The 19,181-nt window shown below is 39.8% G+C and overlaps 2 protein-coding genes across 2 annotated transcripts; both read right to left on the bottom strand.

Moving 5' to 3' along the window:
* Positions 1-5,799: 5,799 nt before the first annotated feature.
* On the bottom strand, positions 5,800-15,171 carry LOC146959896 (interferon-induced protein 44-like). The gene is made up of 6 exons (XM_085772801.1): positions 15,143-15,171; positions 6,848-7,046; positions 6,598-6,744; positions 6,297-6,459; positions 6,113-6,213; positions 5,800-5,987 (listed from the first exon to the last, which is right to left on the bottom strand). Exons 1-6 carry the CDS (start codon positions 15,169-15,171, stop codon positions 5,826-5,828), a joined length of 801 nt encoding a protein of 266 aa, XP_085628927.1. The 3' UTR covers positions 5,800-5,825.
* On the bottom strand, positions 14,997-17,320 carry LOC146959895 (interferon-induced protein 44-like). Its single transcript, XM_085772798.1, has 5 exons — positions 17,068-17,320; positions 16,833-16,985; positions 16,528-16,699; positions 16,338-16,438; positions 14,997-16,221 (listed from the first exon to the last, which is right to left on the bottom strand). The coding sequence occupies exons 2-5, from the start codon at positions 16,917-16,919 to the stop codon at positions 16,060-16,062; spliced, it is 522 nt and encodes a 173-aa protein (XP_085628924.1). The 5' UTR covers positions 16,920-16,985; positions 17,068-17,320; the 3' UTR covers positions 14,997-16,059.
* Between the last annotated feature and the right edge of the window lie 1,861 nt (positions 17,321-19,181).

Below are 19,181 nucleotides of genomic sequence, written 5' to 3'. Positions count from 1 at the left end.
CGTACCAGATCGAACTGGTACGACTTCACGGTACGAGTTTCCTTGAACGCACCATAACAGTCCTCGTCGCTACGTCACCACATTCACGGCGTTCCTTGGCTGCACACACAGCCCTGCATGCCGTTCTCTCTCCTCATTGGATAAAAACTGTAGGATACGATAAATGTTTTCTCCTCAGCTCAGAGCAGAGCAGAGTGACTGACAGACCCGTGTTTCAGTCCAAACACTCTATGTAAGTGATTGCTGTCGGAAGATAGAACTATTTAAGACTTATATTAACACAAATATATCACTTCCTTCTGCTTTAATCTAGCTCACCCAGCGGACTCTCTCTCTCCTCGTATCTCTCTCTCTCTCTGCTGTTAGCCTACTTGTGTGTTTAACCAAATGCACGAAAAGCCAAATCAAATCAGAAATGCGTAGCCCACTTCTTTTTAACTCACAGACATTTATTTTCATAAAGTAGGCTAATAAAATGTCTGGACATTTTGCCATCGTTAACATTGAGACAACAGGCTGCAGGAATGGAAGAAGAATTCGGCAAATCATCTTATCACGCAAAAAGGCACAACAAACAGGTTTTGCACAATGGTTTGCACAGATAAGTCTTAAAATATGTGCAACACCTTCTCATCACAATCCATGCCATCTACACAGTTACGTTATCAGCTGTTATTAAAACCAAACTCATCACAGGATCATGTTATTAGACCACCGCTAACATTACACAACAAACCGTTAACAATTAATCCACACTCAAACCGAAGCAACAATAATGTTAACTGTACTTAAAGCAGATATCATCGGCACGGCCGTTTCGGCTAATGCTGTGTTCAAGGCAGGCTTTTGAAACCGTAAGTTACAGCTTCAAGTCACAACTACGACTTGGTAGCGTTCCAGGTAACCCGTAGCTCGTGTTTTTACCGTCCTGTTGTCTGTGAAAGTTCCCTATAACGGCCACTCGTAACTTCCGACCCGTGAACTCGTACCAGATCGAACTGGTATGACTTCACAGGAAGGAAAAACACAAAGTACGAGTTTCCTTGAACGCACCTTGAGTTAGCAGCCCCCGCCCTTGTCAGGCATCAATTGGTCCTCGTGCTACGTCACCACATTCACGCGCATCCCTTGGCTGCACACACAGCCCTTCATGCCGTTCTCTCCCCTCATTGGATAACACTTGTATCCCACAAGGAAAATTTTCTCCTCGGGTTACAGCAGAGCAGAGTGACGGAGAGACTCGTGTTTAGGCTGAAATACTTCATGTAAGTGATTGCTGACGGAAAATAGGACTATTTAGGACTTATATTAACAAAAACATTCCACTGATATCTGCTTTAACAAGCTGTTATTACATGGTTTACAACTGATATGACAGACTGGGCCGTGAGTGTGTGTGTATAATACATCCATGGTGTGTAAAGAAGAGAGGGAGGGAGAGAGAAAAAGTAACTACCGGTACGTAAAACTGTTAGCCACCGTAGCTCAGGCGTCGGTCTCCCGTCAGGTAAAAGCTGCCGTTTATTCCTCAAATGAAGCTCATTACGTTGTTGAGGCTCTCCGGTGGAGTTATCCATCACTGCTGTTGAATTAGCCGCTAAACTGCTGGAAGCTAAAACCGAGGGGGCGTCTGTTTGTTTACAATTCACGAAAGCAACGTGAACGTACGTGCCGCTCACACTCAGTAGAGTTACGCAATGAGGCAGCGTACAACGAGACGGCGAGTGGCTTCTACGGCCGCTGCCTGGCCGGAGGCAAACTCAGTTGAGTCGCGTTTATTAGACTATGAAAATCACCAGAATGCTGACACATTTAAACCCGTGGTAAAGTTATCTGAAATAAAAATATATAATTAAACCTTAGATTAACTACAGTTATGTTCACCCTGTCATTTTGGATGGGCCAGTTGTACAAGTGGGTGGGCCCAGGCCCGTTAGGCCCACCCATAACGCCGCGCCTGTTACAAACTCCTCGTTGTCCCTTTAAAAAAGACTTTTTGAGTTTTAAATATTGATTTCAATGTCCGTTCACTTTTCTTTCTTTCTTTCTTTCTTTCTTTCTTTCTTTCTTTCTTTCTTTCTTTCTTTCTTTCTTTCTAATCACAACCCAGCTTGCATTCATGAAGGGAAGTAATATAAACAATCTGATGAGAATTAGTTGATAATTTACTTGGCAGAGGTAATTAGAAAAGACAAAGTCACAAGGGCCAACTAAAGGAGGGGAACAAGGCAGAAGGTAACTGAATCAAACCTAACAACTCCACCTGAACAGAGAGCAATCACCAAAGAGACTCTAATAGAAAACAGGGGACAACAAAAAATACAGCACTCCTCCTCCTTTTTGTTATATCCAATCATGTCAAGCTATTGCTGCCACATTTTACATTGTGTGAGGAGTTTAGTAATTAAGAATTTAACTACAAAGCAACATATTTTAAGGCAAAGTTAGAACAACCACAACCAGAACATTAATAACTGGCAGCATAGTGTTATTAGTAATATAGCTCACACACGCAGAGAGAAATACAGAATAAAAATCTGCACAACTCATAATCCATTACCTCACACTTGTAATATCACATACCTTCTCATTTTCATAATCATAATCCTCAGTTTCCCCTCCTCTCAAATATTCCCATGAGAATAAGTTGAACAAGCAAAAAGTCTTACCTTTTTGTGCAAGGGCAACTGTCTCTGTAAAGTCACTGCCTGTTTACTACACTGTCATTCTCATAATGCCTCCTTCACTTTGTTCACATGTTTTCTTTGCAGTGTCACTCTCATCAAAAAGTAGGGTAATTGAGGTCCAAGGTCTAAATTTTGGACATGCCTCCATTTTTTATGACCCTTGCTCAACTGTGAATATTGAATCATTTGTATGGGTCATTGATCATTGATGGGTCACTGAACTGAAAGAGCTGAGTTTTAGGTTTTAGTTTGCTGTGGTCGATATGCAAATTTGAGTTGAATTTGCATTATATTTGGTACAAAATAAAAATAGCACAACACATAGGGCTCTATTTTCGTAAACTAGCGCAGGCGCAGCGGATCAGGCCTGCGCTCCGCGTTCGTTTCGCCAAAGGGGAGTTTCCAGGAGCAGTTCGCAATTTTCCTTCGAGGCGCAGCAGGGCGCATCCCGCCTACTTCCCTCCCACCAGCGCAAATGGCATAGAGGGAGGAGAGAAGGCGTGGAGTGGGTTTGACACAGCCGAGTCAGATCTTCACCAATCAAATGAGCTCCTCTCCTCGCCTTTAAATCCGCCGCGCGCGGACGTTTGATTTCACCGTGGAAGAGGGAGGCAAGACCTCACAGGCAGGTTTCCACAGTTCCAGGCACATTTAGATGGAATTAATAATCACAATAACCCCTATTTGAATCAGCACATACAGACTACAGCATACACGTCCCGTCACACTGATGACAGATCAAAGGCTGCACAGATGAAAGATGAGGATGGATTACTGCTGTGTGACACTACACACTGTGCCGTTGCATCTGCTATATTTATTTATTTACTTATTGATTTATTGAGCCGCATCGTCACGCGACCATAACAAATAAAACTGAAAACAAATAAACTATCATCTCTCACAGCAAGTGAGACGGGAGGAAACTGATGTTCTGGTCCGGTCCAAGCTGGCAGTGTCTGGTCGCGCGAACAGACATCACGGGCTGATGATGCAAAAGTAGTCTGGGAGGGAGGAGGTTATGATGTTATCCAGGTTTGCTCTGACATATTGAGAGCTGTTGCCCAGTAAAAAAAACAAAAAAAACAAAACACACACACCCCTTTTCCATTAATAAAGACACTCATATTTAGTAACCTATATTTAAACACGTGTGCACAGATCACAACATAAACAAACAGCTGTGCGTGAAGGAGTCATCACGGAGCGTCTCTCTTTTTCTTTTTTCTTTTTCTTTGATGGGAGATGTGAATATCTGCTCACTATGATGCCGAGGCTGGTTGTGGTTTGCTGTGAGAAATGATAGTTTATTTGTTTTCAGTTTTATTTGTTATGGTCGCGTGATGATGCGGCGCTGCCCTCTAATAAATCAATAAGTAAATAAATAAATAAATAGCTGATCATCGCAACAGCACAGTGTGTAGTGTCAACACCTGCTCTTGGGACATCCACGGCTGCTTTTTTGTCCAGTCCCTCCCTGGTTTCATCTGTGTTAATTGAGTTTCCATTACGCAAGCCTTTGATCTGTCATCAGTGTGACGGGACAATCTATATAGATATACGTGTATGTGCTGATTCAGATATAATAAACATGGGTTATTGTGATTATTATTATTATTATTATTATTAATTGCATTTAAATGTGCCTGGAACTGTGGAAACCTGCCTGTGAGGTCTTAGTGACGTGTCTGCACTGCGAGCTGGACAGTCAAATTGCCACTGCGCTGGCTGCGCTTCGCCTTGCGCTGAGATTAGACCAGGTTGGAGCTGGCGAGCTTTCGGCGCACTCTCCGCGTGGTCTATCGGCAACAAATTGTCACTGCGCCACTGCGAATCTGTCGACATCTCCCCCTGCTGCGCGACCACTCCCATCTCAGCGCACAGCAGTCTACAAATTTACCGAATCCGCTGCGCACCTTGTTGCACTGGAGGAAAATGCCACTGCGCCAGCTGCGTCAGGACTCGCCTCGCTGCGCCATCCTGAGTTACGCCAGCAAAATAGGGCCCATAAGCTGAATGTTTCCCACATGGGTTCTGACCTCAAGCATCAATGTGTTGTTGATTTCACATGCACATGCTCACATGATCACACTCAGAAGGATTGAATGTGATCAATGTCCAGAAAATATGATAGTTTTCTTTCTTTAATTGTTGTGTTAATTTAGGTAATGAACTGCAAAATAAATTCTCATGAGTAAGCAGCATTTCCTGTAGCATGATCTTGATCATGAAGAACAAGGTCAAAATGTGCTGTGCAGAGAAACAGTTAGTTGCTGGGCAGGACCTATGTGTGCTTCAACATAATGGATGGCACAGCTTTTAGATGCTACTGTATAAACCAGTAAGCTACTGACAGAAACTCATCAGTATGGGTCACTGAAACCAAGAGAAACCAAGAGTAAGTCAATTTATTTATGCTACATTAAAAAGCCACACTTAAACCCAGGGATGAGTTCAAAAGCAGGAATCACACAGGAGATCAGATAAAAGTAAAAACAAACAAATAAAAGTTTGTTCCTGCAAAGCCAGAGGTCATGGGTGTGACAGACAAAAAATGGCAAGAAAATTAAAAACAAAACAAAGCAAAAAAACATATACAAATAAAACTCATCTGGACCTTCCCAACATTGCCATTTAGCTATATTTTGCCTTCCAAGAGACTGATTGTTTTAGTAAGGAACTTTATTCATCTTCATTCCTGAATGTCTGGCCCATGAAAATTAGACACTGTATTCCATCATCTCTGTTCTCTATACAAAACAAACTCCACATGATCAGTTTTAAATAGACTTGCAACAACAAATGATTGTATGTAGTTTCATATTTTATCCATATCATCCAAAACATTTATATCTGTTTATCTGCACTTCGCCAGATCCATGATTATTTTGAAAGTACAACACCACAAACAGCTGCCACCATAACAATGCAAAAACTCAAAGGGCATAGAGAAAGTGGTACAAGCCTGCTCTGTGCCATCTTGGTTTTACTTAAATTAAGTTTAACTGTACTTGACTAATTATTGTTACACCCATACCCATACAAATAATAATAATAATAATAATAATACATAGGCTCTATCATGTAAGATAGATCAAATCACAGACATTTTATGATTTGCCTCAGCACTGTGTATCTCTACTGGCTGTTGATGTAGTATTCTCCATGTTTAATCATGCGTTTCAGTGCACTCAGAATCAGAACATCAGTATCGTCTTCAGTTTCGATTTCTGAGTGGTAGTTCTTCACAGGAAAGACGCAGTTCAGTGGAATACCCAGGTTCACATTGAATTTCTCCATCTACAGTAAATATGAACAATTCAGAATAAAGTGCTGAACAAAGGAGATTCCTGTGTTAGAATAGTAACATGTCAAGTTAAATTACTTTAAAACTAATTTCAACAAACTGACCAATAGAAACTTACCTGTTGCTTCAGATACTTGCTCTTATACACATTCTGTGTGTCTTCTCCAACTTCAGGACAGGCTTGATCAATTTTGGTAACAACAGCCAGTTGGGGAATTCCTGCCAATTCACAGCAGAATCCGAGTCAGTCAAGACAATGTTGTCAGGTGATTTGATTCAAACTGGAAAACACAGTGACTTACCCACATCCCTGGCTGCAAGTCTGACCTCCCTCATCTTTTTCATCATTTCATCATCCAGTAGATCGAGTGTGTCCGCAGCAACCACACACACCAGAACATGAACTCTGTCGTTCAGAGTGGGGGAGCTTTTATAATTTTCAGATAGTGGACTGGCTGGATTAAACTAGAAAACAATATTAAATTAATGAATGACTTTTCCATATAAATATGCATGTGAATAAAATATGATATGAAAAGGAGTTTATTGTAGAAACATGTACAACAATGAATTAAGTTAATGAATTAAATAATTGTAGCCTACCTTATAACCGTCTTTCACGTGTCCTTTCATGGCCAGTTTGATGTCCTCTACTACAACCCCACTCTGCTTCTCCAGGCCCATAATGTCATTGAAGACAAATGGGTAAAATGTCCCTGGTTTTCCTTTTTGGATCTTGTATGTTTTGTACTGTAAATAAGAACGGGTTTATGACGACAGATATATTTTATGATGACAATAAAGCAGTTCCTACGCACAGTACATTATTAATTAAAATCATAAATGGTCATACTGTTGTGGTGAAGCTGTCCTGAGATGTTGCATCTGCTAAGGCTCGAACAGTTATACTTTCTTGTAAAACACTGTCCACTGAGTTGATGAAGCTGGACTTTCCAGCACCAGCTGGTCCATAAAGAAGAATTCTGAGGTGCTGGAGGTCAGAGTTATGGGGTTTATAATCCTTCAGAAACTGTAGGTCTCTGTCCTTTTTACTGTTTAAAATTTAAAAAAAGTTAACATAACATTTGGAGTGTCACAGATATCAAATCAAGATGTTATTGAGAAACCACCAACAAATGCAAATGCAGAAGTGTACACCTCCACCAAGGTTTTTTGTCAAATAATATACTGTATATCACACTGTAATTGCACAAATTAAGTATTAAACATACATGGCTGAGCATCAGTGTTTGTTTGTTTGTTTGCTTGTTATAAAATCTCATATATATATAAATAAGTTCTATTCATGTAAAGGTCCTCTTTATGTGGTAACAGAAACAATGGAGAAGTCAGGCAAGGTAACATTATAGTAAGTCAGCGTAGATGGATGGTAACATGTTATAATGTGACTTTGTTGTTTATTTCCCATTTTCAACAAACATGTATTGTTTTTTGTCATGTATTGGGGTAACCATGATGAGACCCCTTACTTATTTTAACCCAATCCACAGTGTTTCCCAAATTCTAAATTTAGTTTCTAAAATGAATCAAATCTTTGCTACAGCACTGTCACATCATAATTAAGCTTTATTTATGTTCGGTGATTTTAGAGAGTTTATCTCTGGGTTATGATCTTTCATCAGTATGGTCACTAATTCAGTCTATGGGTTGTAAGACAGGGATAAATGACCTGACTGATTGTGAAATTACTGATTGTAGATGCTTTTTATTTTTTTATTTATTTAACCTTTATTTAACCAGGCAGAATCAATTAAGAACAAATTCTTATTTACAATGATGGCCTGACAAGAGGCATAAGCTTCTTGGGAGGGGGGGGGGGGTCTGTGATGGAGAAAAGATAGGTTAAAAGACAATAGCAAATATGCACAACTATACAAACATTCAGCAGAAACAAGGCATAAAAGTTAATAACAAGGATATTCAAGCATAAAAGACAAGATTTTTACAATGTTGAAGGACATGTTGACATTAAAGGAAAGGCATTATGCAATAGAGTTAACAAAAACATCACTTACTCCCATGGTATGTTCCTCCATGATTTACTAAGACCTGACAAATGAAGTGTACAAGTTGATGCATTATCTGTTATTTATTTCTGCCTGACATTTTTCTGTATATTATAGTTCAGGAAATGTAATGTAATGTAATGTAAGTATCTTACATAGAGATGGTGGAGGTGGGGTCTGTTTTTTAAATGGCCACAAACCTTTGATTACAAACAGACATAATGGAAACATGTAAACAGTCATATGAACTTAATTTGCTTAAAACCAAATCAAAAGTAGAAGGGAAATTTGAGAGTTGACATTTGAGAATATAAGAGTACTTTGACAATAAGCTGTCATACATCTGTTGCTTACTGCTATTATCTCTTCTATAACATTAAAATGGCACAAAATATGCAAGTATGTTCAAGAAATAAAAACTTTAAAACATACCTGCCATTTTCCTTTCGTGCAATCACTGAGTAAAATTAAGTACAACAGAAACAAAAATTAAAAAACACGTCTCCACATTTACTGTTAATAGCACATGCATCCATCCATTGTCTATATTGCTTATGCATTCAGGGTTGCTGTGTGTGTGTGTGTGTGTGTGTGTGGGGGGGGTGTCTGAATCCAGTCCCAGCTGACATCTTTGCATAATGTATACACTGGCAAGCTCTGGATGAGGCCTCAGACCTTTAAACATTCTAACATATTTTCCCTTTCTTATTATGGTGATTTTATTCTCTTCTCTGAAGAGGGTTAGTATCACACCTTTCTTACCACAGGTTTTGAGCTAGGTTGTTTTCACCTTGCAGATCACATGTATTCATGTGTGAAAACAAGATGGTCTGATAAAATGCAGAAACCTATCACAAAGCCAAAATAATATCAGAACTCCTGGCTGCCCGAGGATGCCATAATAAACACCAAGTCCAGTCATAACAATTATACGAGACTGGGCAAAATCATGTCAAAATTAAGGATTCCCAAAAACTGATCTGTAACATGTTTTGATCAGTCTGTAAGTGGTCGAACCTATGTGCCCGGGGGGGGGGGGGAGGGGTTTAAATGTTTTCAGATTGTTGGGTGTTCTTTGAAATCATGTGACCACGTAATGTCATAACGGTTAAATATCCCTGGTGTCACCCCGGACAGTGTAGACAGCACTGAACAGGATATCACCAACTAGGCCACTTCAAGATAACTTTCTTTATTAACTGTTCTATACTCACATTACTGATCAATGTGACAAAAAGGGACTTTTACAATTTCAGAATTGTTTCAGGTAAAACATCACCAGAACACCACTTCTCTTTCCGGGCATGACAGTTGAGATAAGAATTGTTACTCTGTTTTATATAACACCTAGATGGTTTTTGTTGTTGTTGTTGTTGTGTTTTTTTTTTTTTTTTGATAAATTACAGAGGGTAGAGGTGTTTAGAGATGATCATCAAGGAGATGATAGTTGAGAAGAATTTTACAAGGATGCCAGTGGCTGGGTGTTGGTTAGATTATCTTAGTTTGCAGAACTAAACAAAAGGACTGAACTAAGCATAACCTAAGCCCAAAATGTGCTGTGTGGCCACTAGTTACTTTCCCCAAAAAGTAAATGGGTTAGGAACTGAATTACTACATGATTAAAGTAATTAATTACAAGGAAAGTAACTATTGCATTACTTGCTCAAATATGTCAAATTAACTCCCTAACTCCCATTTGTCTAATTACTGCACTAACCACCCTTGTTCTTCCACTCACTCGCCTCTTCTACACACCGGTGATAGGCGGAGTGATACAGTGCATTGGAGACCCTGCCTAATGGGGAAACAGTAACTTTTTTGATTACGTGTTACTGAAAAAGTAGCACTGTTAGTAGTGCCGTTAGAAACGTCGTTATTTTAAATCACATTATTCCCCACACTGCTCAAGAGTGACCTTTGCGTGTTGGCTTTGTCTCTCACTCACTCCCCTTCCCCTTGTTCCTACTGTTTCCTGTTTTCAACAAACCCCCGGGTAATTCAACCCGGAACCTATCACCAGATTGTCTGTTTGATTGAATTGAGGTGGTTCTATGCAACAGCTAAAAAGTAACCGGTTTTGTCATTCAATCCAGCCTAATCATTGTTAGCCTGTCCTTGAGGTTAATCTTCACCTGCTTGCTGGGTCCCTCCTTCACTCAGTACCTTTTTTCATTCATTCATTCATCTTCTATACCGCTTATCCTGCACTAGGGTTGCAAGATAGGTCGCCTAACACCGCGTCCTGACATACAGCGACAGCGATTCGAGTGAGCAAGCGAGTAGAATGTGTACTTTTCAATCAGCCCGTCCTGACATGCATATCGCTCCGTCCAGCGATGTCACCCAACCCTGAAAAAATTGCTTGCTCTGTCTCTATCTGGAGGACATTTCGCGGCAGTGTTCCACCCCTAAACACTTCTTATTGGTTGAAAAGTACACGCTGCTTCCTGTTGACACGATAGTTAGCAGAGAAAAGAGACTATGAGAGAAATTAAAAAAAAAAAAAAACTCCAAGATGTGAAAAACGGCAACCAGGAAATCTCAGGAATGTAGGCTACAAATAGCGCCAGACGTTTGTTTACGTCCCTTGATAATTTGAATAGAATATACTCGCCACAAAATCATTACACTGCATATCAGGACACTTTAGCACAAGATTTTGTCGCCGTTTCACTCGTGCGCTGTATGTCAGGATGCGGTGTAACTCAGCTCACTTTCAGGCAAGAGGCGGGTACACTCTGGATAGGTTGCCAGTCTATTGCAGACAACCATTCACACCTATGGGCAATTTAGAGCTGTCAATTAACCTAACCTGCAGGAGGAAGCCAGATTACCCGGAGAGAATGCACAGGGAGAACATGCAATCTTCACAAAGAAGGGCCCCAGCTGAACCCGGCAGGTTCGAACCCAGAACCCTCTTGCTGTGAGGCAACACTGCTAACCACTGCACCACTTTGCCACCCGAATCGGTACTTCACTCTTGCCAACTAACTAATTTCACACCGGATTTGCATCAGCTCTGGAAAAACAAAGAGCTCATGCAAAACATGTGCCAGCTAATCTCACACCTAATTTGCATCAGCTCTGTGTTTTTCCACTGAAGTTCGGTCCTCTATCCTGCTGCCCCTCCCACACTCCACCCATCCCAAACACAACTTAAAACCATTATTCTGAAACTATAAAATAAGCAGATTTGTTACACGATACAGTTGTCTCCTATATCTTTGTGTCCAAAATATGTTTAATTCAAAATAAAGCATGTCCAATGTTGTTAACATCTTTGGTTAGCATCATCTACACTACCATGGTCTGCAGGTGAAGCCTCAGACCTTTACATTCTAACATCCTTTCTTACCACAGGTGTGTACAGTAATTGAGATCAAAATGAGGGCTGATTGGGAGTTGTCCAATCGATGACTGTGTACTATTAATGATAACAACTGAGTAGGTGTGATCCCAACACAAGATGGTTTCTAGTTCAGCATAGATTCTCATGACCCAAGCAGCAGTTGGAGCAGAGATTTCTACTGTGACTTAGCTGTTACAATCACATACTGTACCATGTTTCATAGTTTTTTGTGATCACAGTCAGAGTTTTATGCTATTTCAGACTCCTTCAAGTTTTTAACATTTTGGGATGTGCAGGTTTTTCACGTGTTAACATGTTCAGCTACATTCACTGCTCAAAATATTCAGGTTAGTATGAAAGTAATTATGTATGCCACTAAAAGATTTTAAAGGATAAAATATAGCTGGAAGAAATTAAGACTTAAATCCACAAATAATAAAATAAAAAACTACAACTAAAGGAAACATGTGTCGAATATTGTATTTTTTAAGATAATTGACTAAACTCAATCTGAAATAAACATATAACATTTAACAAAATAAAACTCAGAAACCACAAAAACATTTATTAGCACTAGTAAACTAGTAGCTTCAAGTAACCACACTGAAGTGGTACGTACAAACACAATTATAATAGCATAAGGATATTACTGAATAATTATCAAGTTATTAAATAAATAGTCATTACACTGATGGCACTTCATGATACATAACTTATGATACAAACAGTATCTGAGGACAGAAGTCAAAAAAACAACCCTTACCTCTGGATGGAATGTACAGTTAACACTATCAGAAGTTGTTTTTACAAATTGTTTCAATTTGCTTTCACTTTCTTATATTGTATCCGTGGAAGGGACGGTATCAGGACATCTAGCAGGATGTGAGGCAGAATCTATGAAAGGGGGTGGGAAACTCACCTGGGCCTATCCTCCTTCAACGAGACACACCTGAGAGAGGGAGGGATAGCAGCCTCAGACTGGTTTTTGTTTCATGTTTATTTGATTAATGTGACCTATAGACCCTTTCAGAGAGTATAGAGCGATTCGGAGAACGTTTTGTGTATGCCGCCATCTTGCGGCGGCGCCATTGCTGCGGTGACATGTGTCAGTCATAGTAAACTGATTCTCTATGACAGCATCATAAATAGGCTGCATTTGTGATGTTTAGTGCCCCCCAGTAACTGATTAAGGTATCTTACATGAATACCAATATTCATTTAGTAATTAATCATTTGTTTGAGCGATTAGCAGGAAAGATTAGAGTAACAGGGAGATAAGAGACTGTATCATAAACGATATAACATACCGGTACGTTATGCGTGCTGACGTTAGCAAGCCAGCAGCGGGATATTTAATCATGTGGACAGGCTACATGAATAAGATTATAAAAACAACAACAACTTTTGCTTTGTTTTAGATATTCAAGAATATTTTATTGACCAGCTGGCCTCCGATGATCAGAAAAAACGTCAATTACAGGTCTCTGATTTATGGTCAAAATTACCTGAGCTCCGGATGGGTCGGACATATTTTACACCGGCTTTTAGACGACCATGATCACATCATATTGAAGGGATCAGTGAGACATTCACAGACTGTCCACACGATGTGAAGGTAACGGTGAGAAGGGAGGGTAGCCAGGTTGTACAGGTCAGCTGTGACTGCATCGCTGGCGGCTGCTGCTGCTGCTGCTGCTGCTGCTGACACGCTGTATGTAACGTTACGGTCTAAACACGGACACTCCTCCTGAAGTAAGGGGCTGTGTTTTGCTGATATTAGAGCAGTCGAGGACGGCACATGTCCTCCCAGCCTTCCTGGACATGTTCGCAGAAGAGAAAGGGAAGAGAAAAGGTCCACTTGCATTCAAATGCCCGCTTCGCGCACAGAGCCAACAGCTGCCTGACTGTGAGTTGTCACCGCAGTAATGGCGGCCGTTCGATTTCCGGTGACGTCGCCGAATCGCTCTATAAACAAACACAGGTGTTACCAAGGATACTAATTAAGGCTCCATTCCATTTAGTGTACCAGAGCGTTTTCTAATGAGCCACACCTGTCTTTGTTTATACTCTCTGAAAGGGTCTATATGTCTCCAAATTTCTGCAAGACATGAGAGGCAATCATTGTTCATAGGTGGCATCTGTATCGGTTGTTTTTTCGTGTGTTTTAGTTTGTGGTTTTGAGCCACCTACTGTATGGTTTGCTGTGGATATCCAAATTTGAGTTGCATAATATTTGCATTATACTCATTACAAAATAAAAAATAGCACAACACATGAGCTGAATGTTTCCCACAGGGGTTTTGACCTCAAGCATTGCAAGTGATCAATGTGTTGTTGATTTCACATGCACATGCTCACATGATGACACTCAGAAGGTTGGAATGTGATCAATGTCCAGAAAATATGATGTTTTAATTTAGGCAATGAACTGCAAAATAAATTCTCACGAGTAAGCAGCATTTCCTGTAGCATGTTCTTGATCATGAAGAACAAGGTCAAAATGTGCTGTGCAGAGAAACAGTAGTTAGTCATTAGACAGGACCTACGTATATAGCTGTTAGATGCTACAAACCAGTAAGCTACTGACAGAGACTCATCAGTATGGGTCAATGAAACCAAGAGAAACCAAGAGTAAGTCAATTTATTTATGCTACAATAAAAAAAAGCCACACTTAAAACCAGGGATGAGTTCAAAAGCAGGAATCACAGGAGATCAGATAAAAGTAAAAACAAACAATCAAACAAAATGCATCAGTCATGCATCAGTGTGACAGACAAAAAATGGCAAGAAAAATAAAAAACAAAACAAAGCAAAAAGACATCTGGACCTTCCCAACATTGCCATTTAGCTATATTTTGCCTTCCAAGAGACAGATTGTTTTAGTAAGGAACTTTATTCATCTTCATTCCTGAATGTCCGGCCCATAAAAATGAGACACTGTAGCCCATCATCTTTGTTCTTTATACAAAACAAACTCCACATGATCAGTTTTAAATAGACTTGCAACAACAAATTATTTTTTGTAGTTTCATATATATCATCCAAAACATTTATATCTGTTGATCTGCCCTTCGCCAGATCCAGGATTATTTTGAAAGTACAACACCACAAATTAAACAGCTACCACCATAACAATGTAAAAACTCAAAGGGCATAGAGCAGGGGTGCTCATTACGTCGATCGCGAAAGGCATGTGGGTCGATCGCGTGATGAAGAACAAAAAAAAAAAAAAAAAAACTCAAAATAAAAACAACGACGAAGAACAAAACATTAAAAGTAAACTCAAAAGAAAAAAGAAAAAGAAAAAAACTGCATCATCACTATGGCAACAACAATAACACACTGTGGGTCGGGGGTCAGTCGGGTCGCGGGTCACTGCATGTGCGCAGCAAACCGCGGTAGAAATTCTCTGACCGCGGCCCTACTGCTAAAACTCCGGTGAGCTAATTAATTAGCCTTCCAATGTTTTGTGCTCCGACACAGCATAAACATGAGTGGGGCGGCTGGACCAAGCAAGAAGGCAAAAACCTACCATTTCCACACGGAATGGGAGGAGGACTTTTTTTTCACAATGTCATTTTCGAAGTGTGTTTGCCTAATCTGCCGAGCTCACATCGCTGTTCAGAAGAGGGGAAACGTGGAGCGGCACTTTCGGACTGTTCATAAAACATACGAGACGGATTTTCCTCCGAAAAGCGAGCTGAGAAAGAGAAAGGTGAAAGAACTGAAAACACTGTTGTCTGGACAGCAGGCATTTTTCACACAACCGACCTCAAAAGCGAGGGCCGCCGCAGAAGCATCATTCCGGGTGAGTCACACCACCATTACGCACAAGAAGTCCTTCCAAGACGGAGAAATAATGAAAGAGGCATTCGTTGCCGCAGCTGACTCATTGTTTCGGGACTTTAAAAATAAGTCAGAAATATTATCTTCAATCAAAGCTCTCCAGCTATCAAGAGCCACAGTGACAAGGCGCTGTGAAGCCATGGCTGGAGATTTGACGCAGCAGCTCAGGAAAGACATAATGGACTGCGAGTGTTTCTCACTGCAATTGGACGAGTCCACAGACGTAAGCGATACAGCCCAGCTGTGCATCTTTATTCGGATGGTTTTTGCGGACATGACAACAAAAGAGGAGCTGTTAACATTACTGCCCATGAAAGAGCACACACGGGGACAGGACATTTTTCAGTCTTTCAAAAACTTTATTGAAAAAACACAGCTCCCAGTGTGCAAGTTGGTGTCAATCACAACCGACGGTGCGCCCGCCATGGTCGGCCGGGCCAATGGATTTGTTGCCAAGTGCCGGGAGGAAGACGCTTTCCCCGACTTCCTTAATTACCACTGCATAATACACCAACAAGCATTATGTGCAAAAATGCTTAATATGAAACGTGAATCATTAATAATGTTGGTAGATCATTTTGACTTGGTCACTTTAAAAGTAGCTCTCAGGCTGAAAAAGTGTGAGCACCCCTGGCATAGAGAGATTGGTCTATGCCATCTTGGTTTTAACTGTACTTAAATTAAGTTTAACTGTACTTGACTAATTATTGTTACATCCATACCCATACAAATCAGTAATTTAAAATACAGTACATAGGCTTTATTATGTAAAATAGATCAAATCACAGACATTTTCCATACTGTGATAAACATGATTTGCCTCAGCACTACAGTATGTAGCTCTACAGGCTGTTGATGTAGTATTCTCCACGTTTAATCATGTGTGTCAGTGCACTCAGAATCAGAACATCAGTGTTGTTTTCAGGGTCAATTTCTGAGTGGTAGTTCTTCACAGGAAAGATGCAGTTCAGTGGAAGACCCAGGCCCACACTGAATTTCTCCATCTAAATATGAACAATTGAGAATAAAGTGCTGAACAAAGGAGATTCCTGTGTTAGAATAGTAACATAATATTCTAACTTTAAAAATAATTTCAACAAACTGACCAATAGAAACTTACCTGTTGCTTCAGATACTTGCTCTTATACACGTTCTGTGTGTCTTTTTCAACTTCAGGACAGGTTTGATCAATTTTGGTGAGAATAGCCAGTTGGGGAATTCCTGCCAATTCACAGCAGAATCGGAGTCAGTCAAGACAATGTTGTCAGGTGATTTGATTCAAACTGGAAAACACAGTGACTAACACTTACCCATGTCCCGGGCTGCAAGTCTGACCTCCCTCATCTTATCTATTGTTTGATCATCCATTATATTGAGTGTGTCCGCAGCAACCGCACACACCAGAACATGAACTCTGTCGTTCAGAGTGGGGGAGCTGTTGTACCTTTTATCATTCTCAGATAATGGACTGGCAGGATTGAACTAGAAAACAATGTTAAATTATTGACTTTTTCATGTAAATATATGAATAAAATATGATATGGAAACTAAATGGAGTTTATTGTAGAAATATATGCACAATAATGAATTAAGTTAATAAATTCAATAATTGTACCTTATAACCGTCTTTCATGTGTCCTTTCATGGCCAGTTTGATGTCCTCTACTGCAACCCCTTTGTCTGACTGCTTCTCCAGGCCCATGATGTCATTAAAGACAAAAGGGTAAAATGTCCCTGGTTCTCCTTTTTGGATCTTGTAAGTTTTGTACTGTAAATAAGAACAGGTTTATGATGACAGGTATATTCAATAAAGCAGTTTCTAGGTTATTAATTATCATAAATGGTCATACTGTTGTGGTGAAGCTGTCCTGAGATGTTGCATCTGCTGAAGCTCGAACAGTTACACTTTCTTGGAAAACACTGTCCACTGAGTTGATGAAGCTGGACTTTCCAGCACCAGCTGGTCCATGAAGAAGAATTCTGAGGTGTTGGAGCTCAGACTTATGGGGTTTATAATCCTTCACAAACTGTAGGTCTCTGTCCTTTTTACTGTTTAAAATAAAAAAGTTAACATAACGTCACAGATATCAAATCAATAATCAGTAATTGTAATAAAGTTGTCTGAGGTCAAGATGTTATTGAGAAACCTCCAACAAATACAAATGCAGAAGTGTACACCTCCACCAAGGTTTTTGTCAAACAATATATATCGTGCACTGTAACTGCACAAATTAAGTATTAATTACACATACGTGGCTGAGCATCAGTTTTTGTTTGTTTGCTTGCTTGTTTTAAAAGATCTGAAAAAATAAGTTCTATTCATGTAAAAGTCCTCTTTATGTGGTAACAGAAACAATGGAGAAGTCAGGCAAGGTAACATAAGTCGGTGTGGATGGATGGTAATATGTTATAATGTGACTTTGTTGTTCATTTCCCATTTTCAACAAACACTTATTATTGATGAGAAACCTTACTTACTGTAGTGACTTGTTCTTAAAATAAAACAACAAAACGAACCTAAGCCACTGAGGGGCTGCTGACTGGAACTTAGTAATTGACGCGCCCGTCGTCTTCCGGGTCCAATGAATCCAACACGTTTTTGCTTTGCAATCATCAACATTTATTCAGCCTTGCGCTCTTGACATAATACGCGCCCTTACCGCACTGTGCATACGAATAACACGAAGGCTCACATATTTGCCACAACACAAACCAAAAAGGCGACAAAAGACGACGACGGTGACAGTCGAAAAACTGTGTGCTCTTCCCGTCAACAGCACACCTGCTGAGTGATTACCTGTGGCCTGTATTTCACACTTTCCACACACACAGTACAGAGCGCCACCTACTGTGGACTGTAGGCAATTAACAAAAAATAAACAAAACACAAATAACCCCAAAATGGCTCTAACGCTTACTTTTAACCCAATCCACAGTGTTTCCCAAATTCTAAACAAAATAAGTTAATTTAGTTACTAAAATGAATCAAACCTTTGCTATAGCACTGTCATATCATAATTAAGCTTTATTTATTTTCAGTGATTTTAGAGAGTTTATCTCTTGGTTATGCTCTTTCATCAGTATGGTTGCTAATTCAGCAGGTGCTTCATGGGTTCTAACAGACAGACAGACAGGGAAAATTACCTCTATGATAGATGTTGAAGGACATGTTGACGTTAAAGGAAAGGCATTATACGATAGAGTTAACAAAAACATCACTTACTCCCATGGTATGTTCCTCCACGATTCACTAAGAGCTGATAAATGAAGTGCACAAGTTGATGCATTATTATCTGTTATTTGTTTCTGTCTGACACTTTTCTGTATATTTTAGCTCAGGAAATGTTCAAATACAAGTATCTTACTTGGAGAAGGTGTGGTCTGTTTTTTTTTAAGTGGCCACCAACCTTTGACTACAGACATAATGGAAACATGTAAACAGGCACCAGATATGAACTTAATTTGCTTAAAACCAAATCAAAATTAAAAGGGAAATTTGAGAGTTGACATTTGAGAATATACAGTAAGAGTACTTCAACAATAAACTGTCATAAATATGACTGCTATTATCTCTTCTATATCATTATGCAAAACATTATGTTCAAGAATTAGAAACTTTAAAACTTACCTGCCATTTTCCTTTCACGTAATCACTGAGTAAGTACAAACAAAAATTAGAAAACATGTCTCCACATTTACTACTGTTAATAGCACATGCATCCATCCATTCATCCACTGTCTATACTATCGCTTATTCATGCAGGGTTGCTTTGTGTGTGTGTCTGTGGGGAGAGTCTGACTCCAGTCAAATTTAGAGTCACTTATAAATCTAGCTAAAAGATGTTCAGAAATGGCCATTTGTCGCGCCTCCTTCCACGAGTTTCCACGAGTTGCTCCATATAATGCGAATCTATCGGGCACCGGAATGCAGCCGCTAAATAACACATTATCTGCCGCGAAACTC

This window comes from Trachurus japonicus, unplaced genomic scaffold (assembly GCF_045865225.1).
Source record: "Trachurus japonicus isolate A0001 unplaced genomic scaffold, Traja_1.0 AP030926.1".
NCBI lineage: Eukaryota > Metazoa > Chordata > Actinopteri > Carangiformes > Carangidae > Trachurus > Trachurus japonicus.
This window is presented reverse-complemented; position numbering and strand designations above follow the sequence as displayed.

Excerpts from the sequence above, each read along its gene's own strand:
- LOC146959896 (XM_085772801.1), bottom strand. The coding sequence starts at position 15,171 with ATGCTTCTGCGGCGGCCCTCGCTTTTGAG. Across the intron at positions 6,460-6,597 it reads ACGTGAAAGACGGTTATAAG|TTTAATCCAGCCAGTCCACT; the intron begins GTAGGCTACAAT and ends ATTGTTTTCTAG. Across the intron at positions 5,988-6,112 it reads GCAAGTATCTGAAGCAACAG|ATGGAGAAATTCAATGTGAA; the intron begins GTAAGTTTCTAT and ends TATTTACTGTAG.
- LOC146959895 (XM_085772798.1), bottom strand. The coding sequence starts at position 16,919 with ATGGGCCTGGAGAAGCAGTCAGACAAAGGGGTTGCAGTAGAGGACATC. Across the intron at positions 16,700-16,832 it reads ACATGAAAGACGGTTATAAG|TTCAATCCTGCCAGTCCATT; the intron begins GTACAATTATTG and ends ATTGTTTTCTAG. Across the intron at positions 16,439-16,527 it reads ACTTGCAGCCCGGGACATGG|GAATTCCCCAACTGGCTATT; the intron begins GTAAGTGTTAGT and ends GTGAATTGGCAG.